The sequence below is a fragment of the Bombina bombina genome, chromosome 2 (genome assembly GCF_027579735.1).
Source record: "Bombina bombina isolate aBomBom1 chromosome 2, aBomBom1.pri, whole genome shotgun sequence".
Lineage (NCBI taxonomy): Eukaryota > Metazoa > Chordata > Amphibia > Anura > Bombinatoridae > Bombina > Bombina bombina.
The window spans coordinates 492,902,146-492,921,469 of record NC_069500.1 but is presented as its reverse complement, the minus strand read 5'-3'; the positions used below and the strand labels follow the sequence as shown (position 1 = coordinate 492,921,469).

The following is a 19,324-nucleotide window of genomic DNA, read 5'->3' as shown; positions in this document are numbered from 1 at the left end:
ACTGAAACTGCTCCTGAGGACGAAGGATCAGGCTTTTGTTCTTTGTTGAAACGAAAGGAACGAAAACGATTGTTAGCCCTGTTTTTACCTTTAGACTTTTTATCCTGTGGTAAAAAAGTTCCTTTCCCACCAGTAACAGTTGAAATAATAGAATCCAACTGAGAACCAAATAATTTGTTTCCCTGGAAAGAAATGGAAAGTAGAGTTGATTTAGAAGCCATATCAGCATTCCAGGTCTTAAGCCATAAAGCTCTTCTGGCTAAGATAGCCAGAGACATAAACCTAACATCAACTCTAATAATATCAAAAATGGCATCACAGATGAAATTATTAGCATGCTGGAGAAGAATAATAATATCATGAGAATCACGATTTGATACTTGTTGCGCTAGAGTTTCCAACCAAAAAGTTGAAGCTGCAGCAACATCAGCCAATGATATAGCAGGTCTAAGAAGATTACCTGAACATAGATAAGCTTTTCTTAGAAAAGATTCAATTTTTCTATCTAAAGGATCCTTAAACGAGGTACCATCTGACGTAGGAATGGTAGTACGTTTAGCAAGGGTAGAAATAGCCCCATCAACTTTAGGGATTTTGTCCCAAAATTCTAACCTGTCAGGCGGAACAGGATATAATTGCTTAAAACGTTTAGAAGGAGTAAATGAATTACCCAATTTATCCCATTCCTTGGAAATTACTGCAGAAATAGCATTAGGAACAGGAAAGACTTCTGGAATAACCGCAGGAGCTTTAAAAACCTTATCCAAACGTATAGAATTAGTATCAAGAGGACTAGAATCCTCTATTTCTAAAGCAATTAGTACTTCTTTAAGTAAAGAGCGAATAAATTCCATCTTAAATAAATATGAAGAATTATCAGCATCAATCTCTGAGATAGAATCCTCTGAACCAGAAGAGTCCAAAGAATCAGAATGATGGTGTTCATTTAAAAATTCATCTGTAGAGAGAGAAGATTTAAAAGACTTTTTACGTTTACTAGAAGGAGAAATAACAGACAAAGCCTTCTTTATGGATTCAGAAACAAAATCTCTTATGTTATCAGGAACATTCTGCACCTTAGATGTTGAGGGAACTGCAACAGGCAATGGTACATCACTAAAGGAAATATTATCTGCTTTAACAAGTTTGTCATGACAATTATTACAAACAACAGCTGGAGGAATAGCTACCAAAAGTTTACAGCAGATACACTTAGCTTTGGTAGATCCAGCAGGCAGTGGTTTTCCTGTAGTATCTTCTGGCTCAGATGCAACGTGAGACATCTTGCAATATGTAAGAGAAAAAACAACATATAAAGCAAAATAGATCAAATTCCTTATAAGACAGTTTCAGGAATGGGAAAAAATGCCAAACATCAAGCTTCTAGCAACCAGAAGCAAATGAAAAATGAGACTGAAATAATGTGGAGACAAAAGCGACGCCCATATTTTTTAGCGCCAAATAAGACGCCCACATTATTTGGCGCCTAAATGCTTTTGGCGCCAAAAATGACGCCACATCCGGAACGCCGACATTTTTGGCGCAAAATAACGTCAAAAAATGACGCAACTTCCGGCGACACGTATGACGCCGGAAACGGAAAAGAATTTTTGCGCCAAAAAAGTCCGCGCCAAGAATGACGCAATAAAATGAAGCATTTTCAGCCCCCGCGAGCCTAACAGCCCACAGGGAAAAAAGTCAAATTTTTTGAGGTAAGAAAAAAATATGATAATTCAATGCATAATCCCAAATATGAAACTGACTGTCTGGAAATAAGGAAAGTTGAACATTCTGAGTCAAGGCAAATAAATGTTTGAATACATATATTTAGAACTTTATAAATAAAGTGCCCAACCATAGCTTAGAGTGTCACAGAAAATAAGACTTACTTACCCCAGGACACTCATCTACATGTTTGTAGAAAGCCAAACCAGTACTGAAACGAGAATCAGTAGAGGAAATGGTAAATATAAGAGTATATCGTCGATCTGAAAAGGGAGGTAAGAGATGAATCTCTACGACCGATAACAGAGAACCTTATGAAATAGACCCCGTAGAAGGAGATCACTGCATTCAATAGGCAATACTCTCTTCACATCCCTCTGACATTCACTGCACGCTGAGAGGAAAACCGGGCTCCAACTTGCTGCGGAGCGCATATCAACGTAGAATCTAGCACAAACTTACTTCACCACCTCCCTTGGAGGCAAAGTTTGTAAAACTGATTTGTGGGTGTGGTGAGGGGTGTATTTGTAGGCATTTTGAGGTTTGGGAAACTTTGCCCCTCCTGGTAGGAATGTATGTCCCATACGTCACTAGCTCATGGACTCTTGTTAATTACATGAAAGAAAAGACATTCAGATGAACCAGGGTAAGGCAAGGTTCGTCAAGTGTTTATTTTCTTACCCAATCTGCTCCACCAGCTCTCGAGCCTGTGTAATGATGTTGGCTCCTGTGTAACAAACTATCCCAGCCATTTCCATGGAATACCAGCGTGCCCTGTGGTAACAAATTACGTAACAGCATTAATATATAATGAATATGACCTATAAATCTGTCAAGAAGCGATTTGTCATCCCCCCTCAAGAATTCCTGAAAACAAGGATAAACAAAATACCAATATATATATATATATATATATATATATATATATATATATATATATATATATATATATATATATATATATATATATATATATATATATAATTTTTTTTTTTAATAACATAGGCAAAGAGATAAATGGCACATGATAGTGACATTAATAAAGACTGGGGATACAGCACTCTTTTAAAAAATACAAAACAATTGTGTAGAATTACTATCTAAAACATAATTTATGTAAGAACTTACCTGATAAATTCATTTCTTTCATATTAGCAAGAGTCCATGAGCTAGTGACGTATGGGATATACATTCCTACCAGGAGGGGCAAAGTTTCCCAAACCTCAAAATGCCTATAAATACACCCCTCACCACACCCACAATTCAGTTTAACGAATAGCCAAGAAGTGGGGTGATAAAAAAGTGCGAAAGCATATAAAATAAGGAATTGGAATAATTGTGCTTTATACAAAAATCATAACCACCACAAAAAAAGGGCGGGCCTCATGGACTCTTGCTAATATGAAAGAAATGAATTTATCAGGTAAGTTCTTACATAAATTATGTTTTCTTTCATGTAATTAGCAAGAGTCCATGAGCTAGTGACGTATGGGATAATGACTACCCAAGATGTGGATCTTTCCACACAAGAGTCACTAGAGAGGGAGGGATAAAATAAAGACAGCCAATTCCTGCTGAAAAAAATCCACACCCAAAAATAAAGTTTAACGAAAAACATAAGCAGAAGATTCAAACTGAAACCGCTGCCTGAAGTACTTTTCTACCAAAAACTGCTTCAGAAGAAGAAAATACATCAAAATGGTAGAATTTAGTAAAAGTATGCAAAGAGGACCAAGTTGCTGCTTTGCAAATCTGGTCAACCGAAGCTTCATTCCTAAACGCCCAGGAAGTAGAAACTGACCTAGTAGAATGAGCTGTAATTCTTTGAGGCGGAGTTTTACCCGACTCAACATAGGCAAGATGAATTAAAGATTTCAACCAAGATGCCAAAGAAATGGCAGAAGCTTTCTGGCCTTTTCTAGAACCGGAAAAGATAACAAACTAGAAGTCTTACGGAAAGATTTCGTAGCTTCAACATAATATTTCAAAGCTCTAACAACATCCAAAGAATGCAACGATTTCTCCTTAGAATTCTTAGGATTAGGACATAATGAAGGAACCACAATTTCTCTACTAATGTTGTTGGAATTCACAACTTTAGGTAAAAATTCAAAAGAAGTTCGCAACACCGCCTTATCCTGATGAAAAATCAGAAAAGGAGACTCACAAGAAAGAGCAGATAATTCAGAAACTCTTCTGGCAGAAGAGATGGCCAAAAGGAACAAAACTTCCCAAGAAAGTAATTTAATGTCCAATGAATGCATAGGTTCAAACGGAGGAGCTTGAAGAGCTCCCAGAACCAAATTCAAACTCCAAGGAGGAGAAATTGACTTAACAGGTTTTATACGAACCAAAGCTTGTACAAAACAATGAATATCAGGAAGAATAGCAATCTTTCTGTGAAAAAGAACAGAAAGAGCAGAGATTTGTCCTTTCAAAGAACTTACGATCAAACCCTTATCTAAACCATCCTGAAGAAACTGTAAAATTCTCGGTATTCTAAAAGAATGCCAAGAAAAATGATGAGAAAGACACCAAGAAATATAAGTCTTCCAGACTCTATAATATATCTCTCGAGATACAGATTTACGAGCCTGTAACATAGTATTAATCACAGAGTCAGAGAAACCTCTTTGACCAAGAATCAAGCGTTCAATCTCCATACCTTTAAATTTAAGGATTTCAGATCCTGATGGAAAAAAAGGACCTTGTGACAGAAGGTCTGGTCTTAACGGAAGAGTCCACGGTTGGCAAGAGGCCATCCGGACAAGATCCGCATACCAAAACCTGTGAGGCCATGCCGGAGCTACCAGCAGAACAAACGAGCATTCCTTCAGAATCTTGGAGATTACTCTTGGAAGAAGAACTAGAGGCGGAAAGATATAAGCAGGATGATACTTCCAAGGAAGTGATAATGCATCCACTGCTTCCGCCTGAGGATCCCGGGATCTGGACAGATACCTGGGAAGTTTCTTGTTTAGATGGGACGCCATCAGATCTATTTCTGGAAGTTCCCACATTTGAACAATCTGAAGAAATACCTCTGGGTTTAGAGACCATTCGCCCGGATGCAACGTTTGGCGACTGAGATAATCCGCTTCCCAATTGTCTATACCTGGGATATGAACCGCAGAGATTAGACAGGAGCTGGATTCCGCCCAAACCAAAATTCGAGATACTTCTTTCATAGCCAGAGGACTGTGAGTCCCTCCTTGATGATTGATGTATGCCACAGTTGTGACATTGTCTGTCTGAAAACAAATGAACGATTCTCTCTTCAGAAGAGGCCAAAACTGAAGAGCTCTGAAAATTGCACGGAGTTCCAAAATATTGATCGGTAATCTCACCTCCTGAGATTCCCAAACTCCTTGTGCCGTCAGAGATCCCCACACAGCTCCCCAACCTGTAAGACTTGCATCTGTTGAAATTACAGTCCAGGTCGGAAGCACAAAAGAAGCCCCCTGAATTAAACGATGGTGATCTGTCCACCATGTTAGAGAGTGTCGAACAATCGGTTTTAAAGATATTAATTGAGATATCTTCGTGTAATCCTTGCACCATTGCTTCAGCATACAGAGCTGAAGAGGTCGCATGTGAAAACGAGCAAAGGGGATCGCGTCCGATGCAGCAGTCATAAGACCTAGAATTTCCATGCATAAGGCTACCGAAGGGAATGATTGTGACTGAAGGTTTCGACAAGCTGCAATCAATTTTAGACGTCTCTTGTCTGTTAAAGACAGAGTCATGGACACTGAATCCATCTGGAAACCCAGAAAGGTTACCCTTGTCTGAGGAATCAAAGAACTTTTTGGTAAATTGATCCTCCAACCATGATCTTGAAGAAACACCACAAGTCGATTCGTATGAGATTCTGCTAAATGTAAAGACTGAGCAAGTACCAAGATATCGTCCAAATAAGGAAATACCACAATACCCTGTTCTCTGATTACAGACAGAAGGGCACCGAGAACCTTTGTAAAAATTCTTGGGGCTGTAGCTAGGCCAAACGGCAGAGCCACAAACTGGTAATGCTTGTCCAGAAAAGAGAATCTCAGGAACTGATAATGATCTGGATGAATCGGAATATGCAGATATGCATCCTGTAAATCTGTTGTGGACATATAATGCCCTTGCTGAACAAAAGGCAAGATAGTCCTTACAGTTACCATCTTGAACGTTGGTATTCTTACATAACGATTCAATATTTTTAGATCCAGAACTGGTCTGAAGGAATTCTCCTTCTTTGGTACAATGAAGAGATTTGAATAAAACCCCATCCCCTGTTCCGAAACTGGAACTGGCATAATTACTCCAGTCAACTCTAGATCTGAAACACATTTCAGAAATGCTTGAGCTTTTACTGGATTTACTGGGACACGGGAAAGAAAAAATCTCTTTGCAGGAGGTCTCATCTTGAAACCAATTCTGTACCCTTCTGAAACAATGCTCTGAATCCAAAGATTGTGAACAGAATTGATCCAAATTTCCTTGAAAAAACAGAATTTATGTTTACCTGATAAATTACTTTCTCCAACGGTGTGTCCGGTCCACGGCGTCATCCTTACTTGTGGGATACTCTCTTCCCCAACAGGAAATGGCAAAGAGCCCAGCAAAGCTGGTCACATGATCCCTCCTAGGCTCCGCCTACCCCAGTCATTCGACCGACGTTAAGGAGGAATATTTGCATAGGAGAAACCATATGATACCGTGGTGACTGTAGTTAAAGAAAATAAAATATCAGACCTGATTAAAAAACCAGGGCGGGCCGTGGACCGGACACACCGTTGGAGAAAGTAATTTATCAGGTAAACATAAATTCTGTTTTCTCCAACATAGGTGTGTCCGGTCCACGGCGTCATCCTTACTTGTGGGAACCAATACCAAAGCTTTAGGACACGGATGAAGGGAGGGAGCAAATCAGGTCACCTAAATGGAAGGCACCACGGCTTGTAAAACCTTTCTCCCAAAAATAGCCTCAGAAGAAGCAAAAGTATCAAACTTGTAAAATTTGGTAAAAGTGTGCAGTGAAGACCAAGTCGCTGCCCTACATATCTGATCAACAGAAGCCTCGTTCTTGAAGGCCCATGTGGAAGCCACAGCCCTAGTGGAATGAGCTGTGATTCTTTCGGGAGGCTGCCGTCCGGCAGTCTAGTAAGCCAATCTGATGATGCTTTTAATCCAAAAAGAGAGAGAGGTAGAAGTTGCTTTTTGACCTCTCCTTTTACCGGAATAAACAACAAACAAGGAAGATGTTTGTCTAAAATCCTTTGTAGCATCTAAATAGAATTTTAGAGCGCGAACAACATCCAAATTGTGCAACAAACGTTCCTTCTTCGAAACTGGTTTCGGACACAGAGAAGGTACGATAATCTCCTGGTTAATGTTTTTGTTAGAAAGAACTTTTGGAAGAAAACCAGGTTTAGTACGTAAAACCACCTTATCTGCATGGAACACCAGATAAGGAGGAGAACACTGCAGAGCAGATAATTCTGAAACTCTTCGAGCAGAAGAAATTGCAACCAAAAACAAAACTTTCCAAGATAATAACTTAATATCAACGGAATGTAAGGGTTCAAACGGAACCCCCTGAAGAACTGAAAGAACTAAGTTGAGACTCCAAGGAGGAGTCAAAGGTTTGTAAACAGGCTTGATTCTGACCAGAGCCTGAACAAAGGCTTGAACATCTGGCACAGCTGCCAGCTTTTTGTGAAGTAACACAGACAAGGCAGAAATCTGTCCCTTCAGGGAACTTGCAGATAATCCTTTTTCCAATCCTTCTTGAAGGAAGGATAGAATCTTAGGAATTTTAACCTTGTCCCAAGGGAATCCTTTAGATTCACACCAACAGATATATTTTTTCCAAATTTTGTGGTAAATCTTTCTAGTTACAGGCTTTCTGGCCTGAACAAGAGTATCGATAACAGAATCTGAGAACCCTCGCTTCGATAAGATCAAGCGTTCAATCTCCAAGCAGTCAGCTGGAGTGAGACCAGATTCGGATGTTCGAACGGACCCTGAACAAGAAGGTCTCGTCTCAAAGGTAGCTTCCATGGTGGAGCCGATGACATATTCACCAGATCTGCATACCAAGTCCTGCGTGGCCATGCAGGAGCTATCAAGATCACCGACGCCCTCTCCTGATTGATCCTGGCTACCAGCCTGGGGATGAGAGGAAACGGCGGGAACACATAAGCTAGTTTGAAGGTCCAAGGTGCTACTAGTGCATCCACTAGAGCCGCCTTGGGATCCCTGGATCTGGACCCGTAGCAAGGAACTTTGAAGTTCTGACGAGAGGCCATCAGATCCATGTCTGGAATGCCCCACAGTTGAGTGACTTGGGCAAAGATTTCCGGATGGAGTTCCCACTCCCCCGGATGCAATGTCTGACGACTCAGAAAATCCGCTTCCCAATTTTCCACTCCTGGGATGTGGATAGCAGACAGGTGGCAGGAGTGAGACTCCGCCCATAGAATGATTTTGGTCACTTCTTCCATCGCTAGGGAACTCCTTGTTCCCACCTGATGGTTGATGTACGCAACAGTTGTCATGTTGTCTGATTGAAACCGTATGAACTTGGCCCTCGCTAGCTGAGGCCAAGCTTTGAGAGCATTGAATATCGCTCTCAGTTCCAGAATATTTATCGGTAGAAGAGATTCTTCCCGAGACCAAAGACCCTGAGCTTTCAGGGATCCCCAGACCGCGCCCCAGCCCATCAGACTGGCGTCGGTCGTGACAATGACCCACTCTGGTCTGCGGAAGGTCATCCCTTGTGACAGGTTGTCCAGGGACAGCCACCAACGGAGTGAGTCTCTGGTCCTCTGATTTACTTGTATCTTCGGAGACAAGTCTGTATAGTCCCCATTCCACTGACTGAGCATGCACAGTTGTAATGGTCTTAGATGAATGCGCGCAAAAGGAACTATGTCCATTGCCGCTACCATCAAACCTATCACTTCCATGCACTGCGCTATGGAAGGAAGAGGAACGGAATGAAGTATCCGACAAGAGTCTAGAAGCTTTGTTTTTCTGGCTTCTGTCAGAAAAATCCTCATTTCTAAGGAGTCTATTATTGTTCCCAAGAAGGGAACCCTTGTTGACGGAGATAGAGAACTCTTTTCCACGTTCACTTTCCATCCGTGAGATCTGAGAAAGGCCAGGACAATGTCCGTGTGAGCCTTTGCTTGAGGAAGGGACGACGCTTGAATCAGAATGTCGTCCAAGTAAGGTACTACGGCAATGCCCCTTGGTCTTAGCACAGCTAGAAGGGACCCTAGTACCTTTGTGAAAATCCTTGGAGCAGTGGCTAATCCGAAAGGAAGCGCCACGAACTGGTAATGCTTGTCCAGGAATGCGAACCTTAGGAACCGATGATGTTCCTTGTGGATAGGAATATGTAGATACGCATCCTTTAAATCCACCGTGGTCATGAATTGACCTTCCTGGATGGAAGGAAGAATTGTTCGAATGGTTTCCATCTTGAACGATGGAACCTTGAGAAACTTGTTTAAGATCTTGAGATCTAAGATTGGTCTGAACGTTCCCTCTTTTTTGGGAACTATGAACAGATTGGAGTAGAACCCCATCCCTTGTTCTCCTAATGGAACAGGATGAATCACTCCCATTTTTAACAGGTCTTCTACACAATGTAAGAATGCCTGTCTTTTTATGTGGTCTGAAGACAACTGAGACCTGTGGAACCTCCCCCTTGGGGGAAGCCCCTTGAACTCCAGAAAATAACCTTGGGAGACTATTTCTAGCGCCCAAGGATCCAGAACATCTCTTGCCCAAGCCTGAGCGAAGAGAGAGAGTCTGCCCCCCACCAGATCCGGTCCCGGATCGGGGGCCAACATTTCATGCTGTCTTGGTAGCAGTGGCAGGTTTCTTGGCCTGCTTTCCCTTGTTCCAGCCTTGCATTGGTCTCCAAACTGGCTTGGCTTGAGAAGAATTACCCTCTTGCTTAGAGGACGTAGCACTTTGGGCTGGTCCGTTTCTACGAAAGGGACGAAAATTAGGTTTATTTTTTGCCTTGAAAGGCCGATCCTGAGGAAGGGCGTGGCCCTTACCCCCAGTGATATCAGAGATAATCTCTTTCAAGTCAGGGCCAAACAGCGTTTTCCCCTTGAAAGGAATGTTAAGTAGCTTGTTCTTGGAAGACGCATCAGCTGACCAAGATTTCAACCAAAGCGCTCTGCGCGCCACAATAGCAAACCCAGAGTTCTTAGCCGCTAACCTAGCCAATTGCAAAGTGGCGTCTAAGGTGAAAGAATTAGCCAATTTGAGAGCATTGATTCTGTCCATAATCTCCTCATAAGGAGGAGAATCACTATCGACCGCCTTTACCAGCTCATCGAACCAGAAACACGCGGCTGTAGCGACAGGGACAATGCATGAAATTGGTTGTAGAAGGTAACCCTGCTGAACAAACATCTTTTTAAGTAAACCTTCTAATTTTTTATCCATAGGATCTTTGAAAGCACAACTATCTTCTATGGGCATAGTGGTGCGTTTGTTTAAGGTGGAAACCGCTCCCTCGACCTTGGGGACTGTCTGCCATAAGTCCTTTCTGGGGTCGACCATAGGAAACAATTTTTTAAATATGGGGGGAGGGACGAAAGGAATACCGGGCCTTTCCCATTCTTTATTTACAATGTCCGCCACCCGCTTGGGTATAGGAAAAGCTTCTGGGAGCCCCGGGACCTCTAGGAACTTGTCCATTTTACATAGTTTCTCTGGGATGACCAACTTGTCACAATCATCCAGAGTGGATAATACCTCCTTAAGCAGAATGCGGAGATGTTCCAACTTAAATTTAAACGTAATCACATCAGGTTCAGCTTGTTGAGAAATGTTCCCTGAATCAGTAATTTCTCCCTCAGACAAAACCTCCCTGGCCCCATCAGACTGGTTTAGGGGCCCTTCAGAACCATTATTATCAGCGCCGTCATGCTCTTCAGTATCTAAAACAGAGCAGTCGCGCTTACGCTGATAAGTGTTCATTTTGGCTAAAATGTTTTTGACAGAATTATCCATTACAGCCGTTAATTGTTGCATAGTAAGGAGTATTGGCGCGCTAGATGTACTAGGGGCCTCCTGAGTGGGCAAGACTCGTGTAGACGAAGGAGGGAATGATGCAGTACCATGCTTACTCCCCTCACTTGAGGAATCATCTTGGGCATCATTGTCATTGTCACATAAATCACATTTATTTAAATGAGAAGGAATTCTGGCTTCCCCACATTCAGAACACAGTCTATCTGGTAGTTCAGACATGTTAAACAGGCATAAACTTGATAACAAAGTACAAAAAACGTTTTAAAATAAAACCGTTACTGTCACTTTAAATTTTAAACTGAACACACTTTATTACTGCAATTGCGAAAAAATATGAAGGAATTGTTCAAAATTCACCAAAATTTCACCACAGTGTCTTAAAGCCTTAAAAGTATTGCACACCAAATTTGGAAGCTTTAACCCTTAAAATAACGGAACCAGAGCCGTTTTTAACTTTAACCCCTTTACAGTCCCTGGTATCTGCTTTGCTGAGACCCAACCAAGCCCAAAGGGGAATACGATACCAAATGACGCCTTCAGAAAGTCTTTTCTAAGTATCAGAGCTCCTCACACATGCGACTGCATGTCATGCCTCTCAAAAACAAGTGCGCAACACCGGCGCGAAAATGAGGCTCTGCCTATGATTTGGGAAAGCCCCTAAAGAATAAGGTGTCTAAAACAGTGCCTGCCGATATAATCTTATCAAAATACCCAGATTAAATGATTCCTCAAGGCTAAATATGTGTTAATAATGAATCGATTTAGCCCAGAAAAAGTCTACAGTCTTAATAAGCCCTTGTGAAGCCCTTATTTACTATCTTAATAAACATGGCTTACCGGATCCCATAGGGAAAATGACAGCTTCCAGCATTACATCGTCTTGTTAGAATGTGTCATACCTCAAGCAGCAAGAGACTGCTCACTGTTCCCCCAACTGAAGTTAATTGCTCTCAACAGTCCTGTGTGGAACAGCCATGGATTTTAGTAACGGTTGCTAAAATCATTTTCCTCATACAAACAGAAATCTTCATCTCTTTTCTGTTTCTGAGTAAATAGTACATACCAGCACTATTTTAAAATAACAAACTCTTGATTGAATAATAAAAACTACAGTTAAACACTAAAAAACTCTAAGCCATCTCCGTGGAGATGTTGCCTGTACAACGGCAAAGAGAATGACTGGGGTAGGCGGAGCCTAGGAGGGATCATGTGACCAGCTTTGCTGGGCTCTTTGCCATTTCCTGTTGGGGAAGAGAATATCCCACAAGTAAGGATGACGCCGTGGACCGGACACACCTATGTTGGAGAAAACGTAACCTGCCCCCTACCAGCTGAGCTGGAATGAGGGCCGCACCTTCATGTGGACTTAGAAGCAGGCTTTGCCTTTCTAGCTGGCTTGGATTTATTCCAGACTGGAGATGGTTTCCAAACTGAAACTGCTCCTGAGGATGAAGGATCAGACTTTTGTTCTTTGTTGAAACGAAAGGAACGAAAACGAATATTAGCCCTGCTTTTACCTTTAGATTTTTTATCCTGTGGTAAAAAAGTTCCTTTCCCACCAGTAACAGTTGAAATAATGGAATCCAACTGAGAACCAAATAATTTGTTACCCTGGAAAGAAATGGAAAGTAGAGTTGATTTAGAAGCCATATCAGCATTCCAAGTTTTAAGCCATAAAGCTCTTCTAGCTAAAATAGCTAGAGACATAAACCTGACATCAACTCTGATAATATCAAAAATGGCATCACAGATAAAATTATTAGCATGCTGTAGAAGAATAATAATATCATGAGAATCATGATGTGTTACTTGTTGCGCTAAAATTTCCAACCAGAAAGTTGAAGCTGCAGCAACATCAGCCAAAGATATAGCAGGTCTAAGAAGATTACCTGAACACAGATAAGCTTTTCTTAGAAAGGATTCAATCTTCCTATCTAAAGGATCCTTAAACGAAGTACCATCTGACGTAGGAATAGTAGTACGTTTAGCAAGGGTAGAAATAGCCCCATCAACTTTAGGGATTTTGTCCCAAAATTCTAATCTGTCAGACGGCACAGGATATAATCGCTTAAAACGTTTAGAAGGAGTAAATTAATTACCCAATTTATCCCATTCTTTGGAAATTACTGCAGAAATAGCATTAGGAACAGGAAAAACTTCTGGAATAACCACAGGAGCTTTAAATACCTTATCCAAACGTTTAGAATTAGTATCAAGAGGACCAGAATCCTCTATTTCTAAAGCAATTAGTACTTCTTTAAGTAAAGAACGAATAAATTCCATTTTAAATAAATATGAAGATTTATCAGCATCAACCTCTGAGACAGAATCCTCTGAACCAGAAGAGTCATCAGAATCAGAATGATGATGTTCATTTAAAAATTCATCTGTAGGGAGAGAAGTTTTAAAAGATTTTTTACGTTTACTAGGAGGAGAAATAACAGACATAGCCTTCTTTATGGATTCAGAAACAAAATCTCTTATATTATCAGGAACATTCTGCACCTTAGATGTTGAAGGAACTGCAACAGGCAATGGTACTTTACTAAAGGAAATATTATCTGCTTTAACAAGTTTGTCATGACAATCAATACAAACAGCTGGAGGAATAGCTACCAAAAGTTTACAGCAGATACACTTAGCTTTGGTAGATCCAGCACTGGACAGCGATTTTCCTGTAGTATCTTCTGGCTCAGATGCAACGTGAGACATCTTGCAATATGTAAGAGAAAAAACAACATATATATAAAGCAAAATTGATCAAATTCCTTAAATGACAGTTTCAGGAATGGGAAAAATGCCAAAGAACAAGCTTCTAGCAACCAGAAGCAATGAAAAATGAGACTAAAATAATGTGGAGACAAAAAGCGACGCCCATATTTTTCGCGCCAATAAGACGCCCACATTATTTGGCGCCTAAATGCTTTTTGGCGCCAAAATGACGCCACATCCGGAACGCCGACATTTTTGGCGCAAAATAACGTCAAAAAATGACGCAACTTCCGGCGACACGTATGACGCCGGAAACTGAAACTAATTTTTTGCGCCAAAAAAGTCCGCGCCAAGAATGACGCAATAAAATGAAGCATTTTCAGCCCCCGCGAGCCTAACAGCCCACAGGGAAGAGTCAAATTTTTGAAGGTAAGAAAAAATGATTAAATCAAATGCATTATCCCAAATATGAAACTGACTGTCTGAAAATAAGGAAAGTTGAACATTCTGAGTCAAGGCAAATAAATGTTTGAATACATATATTTAGAACTTTATAAACAAAGTGCCCAACCATAGCTTAGAGTGTCACAGAAAATAAGATTTACTTACCCCAGGACACTCATCTACATGTTTGTAGAAAGCCAAACCAGTACTGAAACGAGAATCAGCAGAGGTAATGGTATATATAAGAGTATATCGTCGATCTGAAAAGGGAGGTAAGAGATGAATCTCTACGACCGATAACAGAGAACCTATGAAATAGACCCCGTAGAAGGAGATCACTGCATTCAAATAGGCAATACTCTCTTCACATCCCTCTGACATTCACTGCACGCTGAGAGGAAAACCGGGCTCCAACTTGCTGCGGAGCGCATATCAACGTAGAATCTAGCACAAACTTACTTCACCACCTCCATCGGAGGCAAAGTTTGTAAAACTGAATTGTGGGTGTGGTGAGGGGTGTATTTATAGGCATTTTGAGGTTTGGGAAACTTTGCCCCTCCTGGTAGGAATGTATATCCCATACGTCACTAGCTCATGGACTCTTGCTAATTACATGAAAGAAATAGTGGTTTTATTGTGCAGCTTTCAGGTCCGTACCTAGCCAGATCCACTTCGGCAAAGGCATGAGTACTTTTCTACTAAAAGCCGTCTTCCTTGCTATTAGCTTACAACCGCATACCGCTTGTAACTGCTTATAAAATGACGACTTGCTTAATCCTTCGACATTGGGCACCATACCTGTTGGCGTTATATTTTTCCTTGGGACTCAACACCAATTTACAGGTATCAGTCTGGAGGACTGTAAAGAGTATCATGTCCCTTTAAGGAATAAATAACCTACGTATTTCACTGCCTGCATATTATGTAAATACAAGTAAATGTTTATTATTGTGCTGTTTTATCTGGTCATGCTACTACCGCTTCACTAATGCATGTTATGGATGACAAGTACTGTACTTTGGAATGGAAATTTGTCACTGCTAAGTAACTTCAGTCGATACTAAAACCTTACTAAGGTCTGATTTATACCAGTGAACTCCCCTTCCATCTACAGCACATTGTTGGACTATTGGCTATTTGCTTTACTTGTGAAATCTACATCTCCTAGTTCCGTCTAGCATGGGTTATCATATGGGCCGGCCCACTGTTTGAAACAATTGTGTGTTATCTTTGATAGAGGGTGTAGTCCCCTGTAATTGTATTTTGGCTAGGGTTTGTACAACTCATGCCTTTGCCGAAGTGGATCTGGCTAGGTCCGGACCTGAAAGCTGCACAATAAAACCACTATTTTGATAGTAATTCTACACGTGTTTTGTCTTTTTCAAAAGAGTGCTGTATCCCCAGTCTTTATTATTGTCACTATCATGTGCCATTTATCTCTCTTTGCCTATGTTATTAAATGTGATTTAATGGGTCTGCACCATAAGTATTTATACTAGTATTGCTATAGAAAATTTGTTTCTATTTTGAGAAGTGAATGAGTACACTCGTCACTTCAACACTTGGTCCTTGCTGCTAATTTTCCATCCACCTTCTTAGAGAGAGAAAGAGAGAAAGAACATTATTTACACATATACACAAATTAACGTTATGCACAGAGTAATGTCGCGACATTACTCTGTGCATAATGTTAATTTGTGTATTGTGTGAAAAATGTTCCACATATATTTAGTATATATATGATCTTATAAGCTTTATGGTATTTTGGGGACTGGTATATAGGATATTGGTACTGGATTGGGGAACATATCCCTTAGATCTAGCCACATACTAGTACTTTAACCAGGTCACTTACTATAGTCTAACTGCCACTTGCTGTATATTATTTGTCTTAGCCAGCTGTGTGAAATATGTTCCACAGTGACGGAGTATTTACTTGACATTACGCTATAGTATCGTTATATCAACTTGGTAAGTTATCACTGGACCTTGTTCCTATTTTGTTATTTACTTTATACATAGTTATTATTTGAATCCAGTCTCCTTTTATATACATATATAGTTGGGGTGCTCCTCACCTCTTATACCAGTAATTTAATTGGACTTAACGTTATACACTGTACATAATTTTTATTTTTCATTTTTATTCTAATATTGAGGGTTCCCCCGTAATCTTATCTATTTTATCCAATAAAAGTTATATTTTATTCTATCCTACTGTATGTCGTTTCTTTCACTCTAAATAGTACCTAAGCGAGTGCTCTATATGGTGTATCTTGTCTTTACATTAGTCAATTATCTTATACTCTCTACACTGAGCACCCTCCCCCATTTTCTACTTTGGGGATTACATTTGATTTATAAACATTTGTTTCACACACAATCCTTATATCACACAAAAAAAATAGCAATAAATCTAAAATACAAATATATGCCGTTACGTAAGATCAAACAACAAAACTGTGATTGACAGCAATCAAAGCTAGACCGCCTTAAGTGGATTTTCTAGAGATTTAACCCCTTAATGACCACAGCACTTTTCCATTTTCTGTCCGTTTGGGACCAAGGCTATTTTTACATTTCTGCAGTGTTTGTGTTTAGCTGTAATTTTCCTCTTACTCATTTACTGTACCCACACATATTATATACCGTTTTTCTCGCCATTAAATGGACTTTCTAAAGATACCATTATTTTCATCATATCTTATAATTTACTATAAAAAAATTATAAAATGAGGAAAAAATGGAAAAAAAAAACACTTTTTCTAACTTTGACCCCCAAAATCTGTTACACATGTACAACCACCAAAAAACACCCATGCTAAATAGTTTCTAAATTTTGTCCTGAGTTTAGAAATACAAAAAAAGCAAAGATGTAAACATTGGGTAAGTTATAGGGCCATAAATACAAGTAGCACTTTGCTATTTCCAAACCATTATTTTTCAAAATTAGTGCTAGTTACATTAGAACACTAATATCTTTCAGGAATCTCTGAATATCCATTGACATGTATATATTTTTTTTTTTAGTAGACATCCCAAAGTATTGATCTAGGCCCATTTTGGTATATTTCATGCCATCATTTCGGCGCCAAATGCGATTAAATACAAAAAATCGTTCACTTTTTCACTATTTTTTTCACAAACTTTTGGTTTCTCACTGAAATTATTTACAAACAGCTTGTGCAATTATGGCTTAAAGGTTGTAAATTCTTCTCTGGGATCCCCTTTGTTCAGAAATAGACATATGGCTTTGGCATTGCTTTTTAGCAATTAGAAGGCTGTTAAATGCCACTGCACACTACACGTGTATTATTGCCCAGTAGTGAAGGGGTTAATTAGGGAGCATGTAGGGAACTTTTAAAGGTAATTTTAGCTTTAGTGTAGTGTAGTACACAACCCCAAGTATTGATCTAGGCCAATTTTGGTATATTTCATGCCACCATTTCACCGCCAAATGCGATCAAATTAAAAAAACTTTAAATTTTTCACAATTTTAGGTTTTTCACTGAAATCATTTACAAACAGCTTGTGCAATTATGGCACAAATGGTTGTAAATGCTTCTCTGGGATCCCCTTTGTTCAGAAACAGCAGACATATATGGCTTTGGCATTGCTTTTTGGTAATTAGAAGGCCGCCAAATGCCGCTGCGCATCACACGTGTATTATGGCTAGCAGTGATGGGGTTAATTATGTAGCTTGTAGTGTTAATTTTAGCTTTAGTGTAGAGCTCAGCCTCCCACCTGAAACATCAGACCCCCTGATCCCTCCCAAACAGCTCTCTTCCCTCCCCCACCCCACAATTGTCCCCACCATCTTAAGTACTGGCAGACACTCTGCCAGTACTAAAATAAAAACATAATTTATGTAAGAACTTACCTGATAAATCAATTTCTTTCATATTAGCAAGAGTCCATGAGCTAGTGACATATGGGATATACATTCCTACCAGGAGGGGCAAAGTTTCCCAAACCTCAAAATGCCTATAAATACACCCCCCTCACCACACCCACAAATCAGTTTAACGCATAGCCAAGAAGTGGGGTGATAAGAAAAAAGTGCGAAAGCATAAAAAAAAGGAATTGGAATAATTGTGCTTTATACAAAAAAATCATAACCACCACAAAAAAGGTGGGCCTCATGGACTCTTGCTAATATGAAAGAAATGAATTTATCAGGTAAGTTCTTACATAAATTATGTTTTCTTTCATGTAATTAGCAAGAGTCCATGAGCTAGTGACGTATGGGATAATGACTACCCAAGATGTGGATCTTCCACGCAAGAGTCACTAGAGAGGAAGGGATAAAATAAAGACAGCCAATTCCGCTGAAAAATAATCCACACCCAAAACAAAGTTTAAATCTTATAATGAAAAAAACTGAAATTATAAGCAGAAGAATCAAACTGAAACAGCTGCCTGAAGTACTTTTCTACCAAAAACTGCTTCAGAAGAAGAAAACACATCAAAATGGTAGAATTTAGTAAAAGTATGCAAAGAAGACCAAGTTGCTGCTTTGCAAATCTGATCAACCGAAGCTTCATTCCTAAACGCCCAGGAAGTAGAAACTGACCTAGTAGAATGAGCTGTAATCCTTTGAGGCAGAGTTTTACCCGACTCGACATAAGCATGATGAATCAAAGATTTTAACCAAGATGCCAAAGAAATGGCAGAAGCCTTCTGACCTTTCCTAGAACCGGAAAAGATAACAAATAGACTAGAAGTCTTTCGGAAATCCTTAGTAGCTTCAACATAATATTTCAAAGCTCTAACTACATCCAAACAATGCAACGACTTTTCCTTAGAATTCTTAGGATTAGGACATAATGAAGGAACCACAATTTCTCTACTAATGTTGTTAGAATTCACAACCTTAGGTAAAAATTTAAAAGAAGTTCGCAACACCGCCTTATCCTGATGAAAAATCAGAAAAGGAGACTCACAAGAAAGAGCAGATAATTCAGAAACTCTTCTAGCAGAAGAGATGGCCAAAAGAAACAAAACTTTCCAAGAAAGTAATTTAATGTCCAGCGAATGCATAGGTTCAAACGGAGGAGCTTGAAGAGCCCCCAGAACCAAATTCAAACTCCAAGGAGGAGAAATTGACTTAATGACAGGTTTTATACGAACCAAAGCTTGTACAAAACAATGAATATCAGGAAGACTAGCAATCTTTCTGTGAAAAAGAACAGAAAGAGCAGAGATTTGTCCTTTCAAGGAACTTGCAGACAAACCTTTATCCAAACCATCCTTAAGAAACTGTAAAATTCTAGGAATTCTAAAAGAATGCCAAGAAAAATGAGAAAAACACCAAGAAATGTAAATCTTCCAGACTCTATAATATATCTTCCTAGAAACAGATTTACGAGCCTGTAACATAGTATTAATCACA

At 39.8% G+C, this 19,324-nt stretch overlaps 1 protein-coding gene across 1 annotated transcript in view; it reads right to left on the bottom strand.

Moving 5' to 3' along the window:
- The window catches only part of POLE (DNA polymerase epsilon, catalytic subunit), a 571,199-nt gene that overhangs the window by 346,165 nt on the left and 205,710 nt on the right, over positions 1–19,324 (bottom strand). Inside the window, exon 22 of the mRNA XM_053702214.1 lies at positions 2,407–2,499. Within this exon, the coding sequence (XP_053558189.1) occupies positions 2,407–2,499 (93 nt within the window). The remainder of the gene's footprint in view (positions 1–2,406; positions 2,500–19,324) is intronic.